Source organism: Sinohyriopsis cumingii, chromosome 16 (assembly GCF_028554795.1).
Source record: "Sinohyriopsis cumingii isolate HCF-2022 chromosome 16, ASM2855479v2, whole genome shotgun sequence".
In the NCBI taxonomy this organism is placed as follows: Eukaryota; Metazoa; Mollusca; class Bivalvia; order Unionida; family Unionidae; genus Sinohyriopsis; species Sinohyriopsis cumingii.
The window spans coordinates 80,760,584-80,773,242 of record NC_142976.1 but is presented as its reverse complement, the minus strand read 5'-3'; the positions used below and the strand labels follow the sequence as shown (position 1 = coordinate 80,773,242).

The following is a 12,659-nucleotide window of genomic DNA, read 5'->3' as shown; positions in this document are numbered from 1 at the left end:
GCATCAAATGCAGGTAATTCCGGCTTTTGGCATTGTTATGTACAATTCGTTAAGATGCAGTAACAATGAAAATTTTATAATCACGAACTGACAATATTAGGAAACGGTATAAAATTTTTATTTATTTTGTGACAAGTCAATAAAGCCCAATAAAAGTGATCCAATGTTGGAAAGTTAGTCTAGTAGTATATGCAGCAATATGTAATGTTTAGATCCATATTATTTCAAAGTTACAGCCGAATGCCATCAATGATAAAGATATGAGCCTTCAGACATGTGAACATTCTTGACGTCATCTGTTGAAAAGTGATTCCTATACCTCACCATGCTTACATAGGCGAGACAATAAAAAGAAGTCCATAAAAACAGGGTTCATAAACCTTCAGTGCAACAAAATTCAAGGACTTTTTCAAGAACTTTATCCACCGTTTTCAAGAACCTTGATGCCTAGTGCACTTTAGGTATATTTATCAATGGTCATTTAAGGGATTAGTGAGAATGTTGTAATTTCCTGACAATGGGCATCCTAATATATGTGCAATAGACTTGAGACTTTATTACAGAAAAGGAGAATAACAACACTTTATTTCTAAGAAAAACAAATGAAGTTCAGATCTTTATATAAAGAACAAAAAACAAAAAAAACACTTATAGATTAAATAGCAAATTAGGTACACTAGGTTCAACAGTACAACTACTGGAGATCAGAGTCTGCGTTTATGAGTGTCAAAAATCATCAAAGAACAAAATACAATGGAAGGATAAAAAGTAGACAAAGTAGAATAGTCACAATCTTTTCTTTAAATTCTACACTCAGATATATAATTTGCACACATGACCACGCTACAATCACTGACTTTTTAAGTACTAAGTTCTTTAACATGGTGAGCAATTTCCTTTCTGATAGTTCCATATCTGACTGCTGTTGCAGCTTTACCCTGTAACCCCTTGTGGGATTGTGGACATAAATGGTGCAGATTACCATCAAATCAGTCTAGTTCTGCTACCATGAAGTGCCCCTTGGGCAATGCCTTGGCAATAAATAACCCACTGTGCCTAAAACACCTAACAAAATCTGCAAATAGATGTTCTTAATAAACAGGTCAAAAATGAACCAGGAAAGTGAAATTAAGAATAGGTTTTAAAATTGTAAGTTACGAGGTGTATGGAGAAACTGTGTCAAATGTCAGCTTGACAGTATTCATAAACTTCAGAAACGAGCAGCATGCATAATATTAGATGTTTCTATTGATCGTCCCTCGAAAGCATTGTTTACAGAAATAAAATATATCACATTATATGAATGGGTAGATTTTCAAAAGGCAGTTCTTGTATATAGATGTCTACATGGAACTGGACCAGAGTATCTTCAGGACTTATTCGTGCCTTTTTCATCACATTATCAGTTGAGATCAAAGTCACATGGAAACCTTCAAGCACCAAAACCATGAACAGCAATTTAAAAAGAGCTTCCAATACTCTGGTACAGTTCTGTGGAACAAGCTTCCACTATATGTAAAATCTGCTGAAAATAGTACAGTATTTAAGAAGACATATCATGAGGATGTACGTGTTTCTAATAGATAATGGAATTTAGTACTTTAATACTAAACACAATAAAATAAACAATAATTATTGTTATCTTTTATATAATGTGCATTGTTATCCTCTCCTTAAGAGGGTCTCAAGGGAGAATAGTCCTTGACCAATGAGTCATCCTCTATAAATAAAGTATTATTATTATTATTACCTATATGGAGGTGTCCACTAATGCTGGTATACATTAAAAGAAATAATTTTGGATTATTTGTAGTTTGATAGCCACGAGTTACAATATCTGTTATGGATTGAAATTACGATGTATCGATGAATGGATGAATATACTGCAAAAACTTTCTCTAACAGTCACCCCAAAAATGGTCAAATATGTCATTTATGGAGTAGTGTTTTAAAAAGATTTGCTCAATAGCTTTGTTCTCATTTTTGTGTCTTCAAATACAAAGCTTACCTAACAGCTGAGCAGCTGAAATTAACCAACTTATTCATGGCCACAGATGCACCATGACACCAGACCTAGTCCAATTTGATGGATTTAAAACTGCATCCCTCTTGTCAAGAGTCTGGCAAGCTAACTTCTCAGTCATCACTGCTTTAAGAGGTGCAATGCGAGTAAATTTCATGTGCACTTAAAGAGGAATTTTGAACTTGCAAGTGTATTTCATATGTAATTAAAGGTGGATTTGTAACATATGCATATTTCATGTGCACTTAACTCATTAACCCCTGGCACCACGTTTATGCGGCAGGAGGTAGTAGCTTTTGTAACTGCCAAGCTCTGTAGCGTCAAGGTCATGAATGATGCACTAAAGTGCCTTGTATTATAGAAAGGTAGACAGATGTAGCTCTACAATGATACCAGATAATCTGGATGTTCTAGTTGCACTACAAAATACAGAGGGAAAACCTAATTTTTTAGACCAGATTTTTTTCCACCCAAAACTAGCCCGTGGTTGGAATTCGATTTTTGTCTCAGATCTAAGACAGACTGGTCTCAACTGCACACAGACAGGTGAACCTTTGAAAAAAGTAGGATAAAATGGGCATTTGGAATAAAGAGTGTTTTTGATAAGAAAATGATGGGTCTGTTAAGCAAAAAAAGAAAAAGAACTCCAACTTTTACCCTTTTGCTCATGCGCAAGCAAAATAGTCAATGAAAAACGATGTTTCTAAGACAACTAGGCATTAGGTTAATGGGAAATCTCTTGGAAATCGATGTATTAGGATGTATTCAGAAATAGCCACCAAAATGTGTTTCCTGCTCACATTTCAGGCAAAAACGACAAAAACCGCCAGGTGTTAATGAGTTCAAGGTGGCTTTGGAACACATTCTCCTTGCACCTCTCTGATCTTGAGTATGATAGCTTATGTGCAGAATGCATGTTTGCTGGACCTGATTAAAGGAGACTTCCAATGTGTTTCCTTCAATTGTCACTTTTAAATAATGAAATCCAGCACTCCAAAATGAAGACATTATTCCAACTTGGTAAGTATACTGTCTTCTTTTGTAATAATTGGTATATTTGAGTCTTAGGCTGGCAGGCTTCACAACATTCCACACCCACAAACACCCTACCCCCATTAACAAGCATAACGTGTTACCTTTGACTATATTGTCTCCATGTGCAGTGGCTGGAAGCCTGAAAGAAAAAAGTAAACAGCTAAAAGAAAGACAAACTTCTACAGTTCAATACAGATGTAAATCTAAATGCACGATCCAATGCATATATATATGTTATATTCATGCACATGAGACTTCTAAAAAGATCATTAATCACTATGCTATCACAGGCATATAGTAAGTTTGATGGACACTCTGGTCTAATGTCCATCACATAATTGACAGAAACTATTTGACTTGTACATCATATTTAAATAGGCATAACTGTATTATTTCAGACAATTTTTATGAACTTTTCAGTATATACTCATCTAATTATCTAGTCCATACTGGTCTAATTATCTAGTCCATACTGGTCTAATTATTTAGCCCATATTAGTCTAATTATCACAAGAAACAAAACTAAATTTGTATGATGCAGTATGCTGATGAGTTATCAAGGATAGCTCTGTTCTTGCAATTGATCAATTTATTTAGGTATTAGGGTTTAATGGCAAGAATATCTTGGTTCTGGTAATATGTCATTGAGGTATGAGGGTTTAATGGCAAGGATATCTGTTCTTGCATTAGATCTATTTATTTAGGTATTAGGGTTTAATGGCAAGGATATCTCTATTCTGGCAACAGTCATTTAGAAATTAGGGTTTAATGGCAAGGATACCTCTTTCTGGCAAAAGATCAATTTATTTAGGTATTAGGATTTAATGGCAAGGAAACCTCTGTTCTGGCATTTTAATCAATGTAGGGTTTAATGGCAAGGATATCTCGGTTCTGGCAACAGTCATTTAGGTATTAGAGTTTAACGGCAAGGCTATCTATGTTCTGGCAATATATCAATTTATTTAAGTATTAGGGTTTAATGGCTAGGATATATCTGTTCTGACAACAGTCATTTAGGTATTAGAGTTTAATGGCAAGGCTACCTCTGTTCTGGCAATGGATCAGTTTATTTAGGTATTAGGGTTGAATGGCATGGATAACTCTGTTCTGTCATAAAATTTCATAACTGAGTTTACATATAAAAAACTTCTATCTCACTAGGTGAAGTCAATACACTTGAACAGAATGTGTTCCACTGTCTCTGGACACTGGTAGGTAATGCACTTTGGTCGAGGTTTACCCTTCAGGAGGTGTGCACTAGTCAGGTTTGTGTGCCCAATAAGCAATCAACACAATACCACCTCATCTCTCTTATTTATTCTATATTCTGGATGCCAAAGATGGGTTTGATGATCTGAAGTTTGTCTGTGGAGATTTCATTCAACATATTTTGCCAAGAAGAACACGCAAATTCCCTCCAGGTGATATTTCCTTCAATTCTTTGAGATTTTTGGTCTAAAATAAACACAAGTGACTACTGAAGGGAATGATGCTCTTTCGGCCAAACAGCCATATTGTATGTACCTGAAAGATCAGAAGCAACTAGAGATTATTAAAAGTCTTTTGGTGAAAATCCATATATGAAGTAATGAGAATGCATTACTGAATGTCAGATCAGTACCAATTTCAATTAACTAAACATCAGAGGTATTTTAATGAAAACTGTGTTGCTATGACCATGCATCCATCTCAGAAGTTGCAATAACAAGATTTTCAAAATGAAAAGGATGGTGGCCATAATAGATATCAAATCAGCACCATTTTAAATTAGAATCAATTGAATATCAGTTTTCTGGCAGAAACCCTTAGTAAACGACTTTACAATAAGGAGTGGCAATAAAACAAGATTTTCAAGACAACTAAGTTCATATAGGTAATATCTGATATCACAAGTCTGATGGTGAAAACCCCCCACTAATATGACCAGACCATCTACGAGTAGCAATAACAAAAGTCTGAAGATGCCCACCGTGGTCCTTAGATTAGAACCTTTTCATGTAGGACCAACTAAATATAAGAAATCTTCTGGTACAACCCCCATGTTGATATTACATTCCAGTAATGTAACTATAACAAGATTTTCAAGATGGAAATCATGGTGGCCACACTTGAAGTCACATTGGCACCATTTTTATTCAGGACCAACTGTGCAACATTAAAAGTCTTCTGGTGAAAAACCCCATGGTTATGTGACTTTCTGTTCAGGAATAGCAATAACAAGATTTTTAAGATGGCTGCCATTATAGCCATGCTTAATGTCAGATCAGTCCTATTTTCAATTATAACTAAATAGATATCATGAATCTTTACTGAAAAACAAATGTTGATATGACCATCCATTCTGAAGGAACAACAATAATAACACGGCTCCTGTTTTAGCTATACTGGATGTCTCCATCGTCACCATTTTCATATGGGTCCAACCTGATATCATAAGAAGTCTTCTGTGAAAACTCCATGTCAACATGACTACCATTCTGCAGTAGCAATAACAAGACTTGTAAGCTGGCTGTTCTGGTGGCCATATTAGATATAATATTGGCTTCATTTAATTTAACACCAACTAGACATTCAGGAAAACCCCATGCTGATATAACCATCCATTTGGCAGCAGTGATAACAAAATTTTCAAGTAGTAGGGATAAGAAAACATGTGCTAATGGACTGATGATGGCCAACATGCCATCCCATAAACTTGTCTGGTCAGTGCAGACCAGTAGAGCTATTAGGACATTCATGATAAGCTTCAGGGAAGTTTCCACTTTTTCTCCTTTTTTCAGTTAAATCATGGTGTCTTCCAGACATTCTGGGAGGTGTCACAGGTATGAATACATCAGATAATAATGTATTCTCTAATAGAAGAAACGTGTCTGCATGAAACTAACGACTGTATCGGTATGGTCCAATTCAAGAAAATTAGCTTAACATGCATGGGCAAAGTTCCAAGCCAAAACAAGATCCATGATTTTGTCCAATTCTGTCAGGAATTAAAAACCAGACTTGCACTATGTCTTTCTTCATTGTAAATTTGACTTCAATCCATTAAGTTTTCACATTATATTTTTTTTAAGGTGTGTAATGTTATTAGCTGAATAATAGGTTCTGTCTATACTGGAACTGCTGCTTGAATCACACAATGGGGCAGAAAGTAGAAAGCTTTGATTAGGAAATTGTATGAATACATGATAAACATCATAATAAAATTTATTACTTTTCAATCATGCACATATTTTGCTGCCATAAATGTCGGTATTGATGATAAACAAGTAATAAATGATTTCAAACAAACTGTAATGCTACTAATTTTAGTTCTACAGTTTCAATTAATGAATATTATGCCATTTTCTTTATAACTCAATCGTACAATACTTTGCATTTGCTTTCATTTATATTCCATTAAGTTACAACAGAAGTATGGAAGTAAAAAAAAAAAGGTAATATAATAGATTAAGGCTTAGTTATGTTTGCATGAATTTGTTATAAGGACAAAAAAATATGTTTCTAGTTGGCCACCCATCCCTGTTTTTCAACGCCGACCCTAGCACTCCCCACCCCAAGTAAAAAAATAAAAATAAATAAAAAAATGTTTCCCCAAACTGATTTTGTGCATCTAACTGAGTCAGTATAGTTCAGTACCTAAAGCTCTTAGTACATTACATAATATTAATAATCATAATAAATATAATGTTTAAAAAAGAAAATTGACCTATACTAACTTTAAAGGTAGTGCAATAGGAAATATATTTTTTATGGGCCAAAGCTGCATAGTTGTATTAGTATATGTAGTACTAACAGGGTTTAACAGCACAAAGGCACAGTACGAGCATTATGGTGCCAACTCAAAGTCAAGTTCTGCAATTTTAAATATAAAAGACTGCAAAACAAATCTAAAAACATAGTCTTCCAAAATATACATATGGTACTAAATGATAAAAGATGACAGGTACATTATTTAGATTACATAAAAAATAAATGATAAAATTAAATCCCATAAAATGTATGGTCAAACTGTGTAGGCTGCAGATATAAATGACAGTATTATGACAAATATGTACATTAATTGGAATAATTTGTACATGCTGTAGTTGCTAGTGTTCAGTTTCAGTGAAAATTAGCATAACTGGGGGCCTAAAGGAAGTCTAGGTTTTACCAAGTTTAGTTACTCTCAATCAGTAATGATAATCATCATTTTCATTATTATTTACTGGTAAGGCATCGTATTCCTTGGTGTTTTTTGGCAGAGCAACACAATGAACGTTATTTTGCTTCCCCCAAAGGATAAACCACTGTACGCATCCTGCACCCTTTCAGTCAGAAGTTTATCCTACTAACCACTGTCACAGTGGTAAGACCTTTAATAATTGACCCTAACTACATGTAAGCATGAGGCCTATTTAACATTCCTAAGTCCACAGGGGTTAAGAGGCCCCAGGTGGCCAAGTGGTTTAAAGTCCTTGCCTTTTCGATCACTTGTACATCTCTTCTACATCTGCCTGGGTTCAAGTCTCAGCTTGACTGACATGGGTATGTAAATAACCTAATTGATTCCCATGGGCCGGTGGTTCTTCCTGGGTCTGCCTGGACCCCCCCCCCCCATATTTGCCACCATGTATAGGTTTATCACAGGCTGAAAATAGGCATTAAATCCCCAAACCACAGGGGCCATGATGTTACAATAATCATCTTCTTTTGATTTTTTTTTTTTCAAGTTGAAGTTTAGACAGTCGGTTTTTGACAAGGAGCTAACACTGTATCACATCATACTTTAAATTACAGTACCAGTTAGGGCTGCCAGATTGACACTTTACATTTTGAGTTTGTCATGTAAATATATACTGAATATCAGTAAACCAGTTACTGTCTTTACTTACTTATAAGTCGAGTCAAACAAAGCTCATGATCTGCCATATCAAAATGGGCCTGCAGATCTGGGTCTGTGCCATTTGTTCTAATGATTACTCCTAATAAACTTCACAGACCCAGATCTGCCTGCACAAAATGTGACAGTAGATCTGGGCCTTTGCAGTTTGCAGTTCAACTTGACTTATAAGCAAGTATTATATTCAGTAAATCCATAAAGCTTTTGACCTCTGGAAAAAGTATCATATGCTGGTAAAATCTAAATGGATGACAAATGCAAGGAATCTGAATTTTATTTCAATACCAGCTCAGTGTCAAATCATGTAAGCACAAAACATAAATACCTTCACTGAAACTGGTCTTAAAAAAATGCACACTCAACAACCATTATGGCTTTCAAAACTCCTGTACTTTCTTCAATGCTGAAAGCAAAACTACACTAAAACAACTAACCATGATGTGTGGGTGGTTACATAAGACCTCACAGCATTGTGGAGGGGGAAGCTTCCAAGGTTCTTATGATATGCTAAGCTTATCAATTTATTCTTATTTTGAACAATGGTGTTGATAACAAGTAAATTACAATAAGCTTCAAACAGTAAATTTCAGCTCTATACTACTACTTCATGTACCATGGCTAAAATTTCTTTAATTGTTGTAGCTGTGGGAATTGTGCACAACATAAGCACACATCTGATCAAAATGGCTGCCCCTCATGTCTGTGAAAAATCAACCTCAACTAGTCCAAAGTGCACTAACTTTATCAGGTATTAAAATAGGAAGAAAAAAACATTTTTTGGCAGAAAAGGCGATTTCAGGTTCTGAAAGTGCAATAAATGAATTACAAAATATATCATAAATTTTATCAGCTTTTTCAAAAGATACAATTTTTCTTCAGGTCCATGAAGTGAAAATGACAAACAGAGCTAGCAGATATTTGATAGATGCACATCTGAAGTAAAGCCACGTTGTATAATTTAAAAATCCTAATTATACCCAGTCATATGCCAAAATAAAAGTCATTAAAAGTTCTCGTAACAAATACCTATGCAATACAAGGTCTATTTTTAAACAGCTACGATAACCAGTGAGGAAAACCTGGAAAATTCTTTTCTTTACAAATTAAACCCTATGCAAAGTACTTAATTGTAGAGTTGTTGTTGTTGCAGGGTTTAATGCCATTTTTCAGCACACGATAGGCTATACATGGCGGCCAGTATTAATGGTGGAGGAAGAACCCAGGAAACCCCCGGAAAGAACCACTAACCCTCAAGAAGCTACTGGCAAGCTTTCTCACATACCCACACTGGCCGAATCCGAGACTTGAACCTATGCAGAGGTGAGATGGCAGTGATCCGTAATGGAGAGCGCTTTAGACCACTCGGCCACCCTTTAACTTTAGAGAACCACTTAATTATTCTTAAAGAACATTGATAAAGAGACTGATTATCATATTTACTTTCTTGTTAGAGAAAGGCAGCCTCATTATGGTTTCCTATCACAATGAAAGATCATGTTTAAACAGAACTGAAGAAGTATTTTGTAAATGAGAGTGCCAAAGTACAGGCACCAGGTAATGTCCCAATGACCAAAAAAGTGGACCCAAGACCAGGTCAAGTTTTCTGCTAATCTCAATACCTGAATAATCGTACAATGTGAACCCAAAAGTGGTTATGTAGAGGTTCTCAAGATAGGTTTAATGCTATTAACGCTAGCGGACAATAAACTGACTAGAATCACTTTTCTGGCCTAAAGATGCTTTTTAAAATGCAAATAAGTGATTTTCACTTCCGGTTTGGAGACAAACATCCCCCTCCCCAAAACCCAGCTGAATATCCACCTTTTTGATGGAATGCATACTGACCAGACCTCTTACAACATTATCATCATCGATCTCCTGCACAATTGCAGTCAACAATCTGTTAAAGTGGAATGACCTGATATCAAATGAGATAGTGGCAGAACACTTCACATGTGCAGCAGACTTAATGCCACATATGTTAATAAACAATTTGAATGACATATTGAAATAGGTTCCTGTCCAGTATCCCTTGTACAATGCATCATAACCCCAGTCTGCAAGAAATGGAAAAACACGGGAAACTATCAGGTAATTATTGCCACCACCAGAATAACCAAATACTTGAAATTGTCCTTGGTGATGCGATTTCTATTATTCTACATAGATCTAAGAATAACCTAAATGAGACTCGACAATTAAGATGTTACCAACCAAATGTCATTTTCAAGGTAACAGAATGCATCACTGTTGTTTTTATGGGGTTTAAAGTCATTTTTTCAGCACACAATAGGCTATTCATGGCAGCCTGTATAACAGGTGAAGTAATAACCCAGGAAAACCCTAGAAGAACCACTGACCCATGGGAAGCTACTGACAAGGTTTCTCAAGTACCCACATTGGCTGAGCCCAAGACATGAACCCACGCAGACTAAAGTCAGATGGCAGTGATCTTTAATGGTGAGTGCTTTAAAGCACTCTGCCTCCCAGGGCCCCAGTGCATTAGTGAAGCAAAGGATAATTCAACCCCTTTGCCCTGGTTACTCTAGATGCTAAGAAAGCATTTAACATATAGTGGCATAATGGCTTATTTAAACTACAACCCTGGGGCTGTGTTTCAAAGTACTACAGTAGAACATGTCTTGAAAGACCACCCTTTTAGCCAAAATTAATGGTTTCTTAAGACAGGTAGTCTCTGTCAACAAGTTATAATACTATAAATCAGTGCACTGAAAAGCTGGACTCTAATAGCAGTGGTCTTTCAAGTAAATTTTACTGTATATTCCAAAGATTTGGGAGGGATATTGACTCACCAGCAGCCCTTTTGTACAAAGGAGGGTGCTGCTCCCCTTACAAGTAGGATTGGGAGGCGGGTGGCATGACTCACTTTCAACCTTCTTAGTGTTTTGACTAAGTTGAGGGTGCCAAACCCACCTCAAGGGTGGGGGGGAGAAGGGAGAGATGATGATTATTTCGATTATTTCCTTCTGGACAAAAGAGAATGCTGCTCCTCTCCAAGGTGAGGGCTTGACCCACTCTCCACCAGTTTATAACCATTCTTGGGCCCACTAATCCTACATCTCCAAAAAGACTACGGTAGTCCTTTCCTTAGACCTGAGGGAACTTGAAAATCAAAACAAGGCAGGGGAATTCTCTTCCTCCCTTACATATGATTAAGTTCAGAAAGGTCCCAGACCTCAACTGACCAGACATTAGCAAGTGGGGTGTTATCATCCACCCACATAGTATAATCACTGGTGAAAGAGAATGCTGTAAAGATTTATTCAAAAACTTGTATGCAAGGAAAATGCATAGATGTATTTGCATGAACCAAATCTGTGCTAATATAACAGCAAGAATCCACTTTTCCAAGGTGTTGTCTCAGAGAATTAAAAGAATCACTTATGTTTTAATGCAAAAAAGAAGCAATGCTAAAATGAGAATGAATGGCATTCAATAACTAAACTCACAATATAAAGGCAAAAGCTGATGTGTAATCTGCTTTCTTATTTGAGAACTGTTGACTAATGTAGCGAAAGAAAAACCATAGGAAGGTAGGACTGCTAATAACAAGGATAATAAAAAGGACACCATCTGATGCTGACTACAAGAATGAACTGGGTATTCCAAAACTAAATGGACAACATAAGAGAATAAACTGGAGTGACACATGCTTTTGGTAGATTAAAAAAAACAAAAAAAAACACATTACACAATAAACAAAAACTATCATTACTTGAGATAAGGCAATAAAGCCAATTAAAAAAAGAAAATAATTAATAAAAATGACATCAACCAGCCTTGAGAATCGGCAACAACAAATTCGGTAATACAAAAAGGAGTTTGGCAAGATTGCTTAAAAAAGGATGACTATCTAATAATACATTAAAAAAAGTTAAATATAAATATTTGTTACAGTACTAAAACAATAAAGAGAATCAAAGCAAGTATGAATACCAACTTTAGCAAAGAGAGACATTTACATAAAGAGAGATATTTACATAAATACCTACCCAAGCTGGAAATAAATTCTGAACAACAATAGCTATGCTAACACCCTCTGGGGTAAGAACATAAATGCAAGGCCATACCAAGAGGCAAACCAGAAAAAATGCTAAAAGCTCTCTCAAGAGCTCAATAGGAATGGAAAATATCCTTGATCAGAGACAATTCCCATGATGCACATGAAGAGAAAACTAAACTTGTGACGTAAAATAGCAAGTCATGGTAACTTCTCTCTGACCATAGCTTGAGCCCAGAAAGAGGTCTAGATAGTGCAGCAGTTAACACTTGTTTCACACCTCCATGGTCCCAAGTCCAATCTCTGGTCCTAGCACAGAGTGTGGTTAGTGGTATGGTAATGCTATGTAGTTATAAGAAAAATTACTGAGTAGAAACCATCATTTTCTTACTGGACTGACCATGACTTTAGGTTCCAGAATCTACAAGTTTCTTTATTACCCTAAGTGCATGCCATCCAAAACATTTGGTCAAGAAACGCTCTAGAACAAAATGTTATCAGACACAATGATGCTTTCAGCTACACTTACCCTTACCACTGACCTTTGAACTCCAAAATCAATAGACCTCTCCTGTGCTTTGAGTGCAAGCCTCCACAAACTTTGGCTAAGCTATGTGGTCTAGATTTTGCAAACACCTGTTTTCTTCTATCAGTTGCAGTGACCCCCATCTTTACCCCTCCCAGATCAATCGGTTTCTTTC

At 36.0% G+C, this 12,659-nt stretch overlaps 1 protein-coding gene across 1 annotated transcript in view; it reads right to left on the bottom strand.

The window, feature by feature from the left end:
• The window catches only part of LOC149780881 (uncharacterized), a 126,090-nt gene that overhangs the window by 27,032 nt on the left and 86,399 nt on the right, over positions 1–12,659 (bottom strand). Inside the window, exon 5 of the mRNA XM_089937983.1 lies at positions 3,160–3,197. Coding sequence (XP_089794109.1) covers positions 3,166–3,197 — 32 coding nt within the window. The 3' untranslated portion in view covers positions 3,160–3,165. The remainder of the gene's footprint in view (positions 1–3,159; positions 3,198–12,659) is intronic.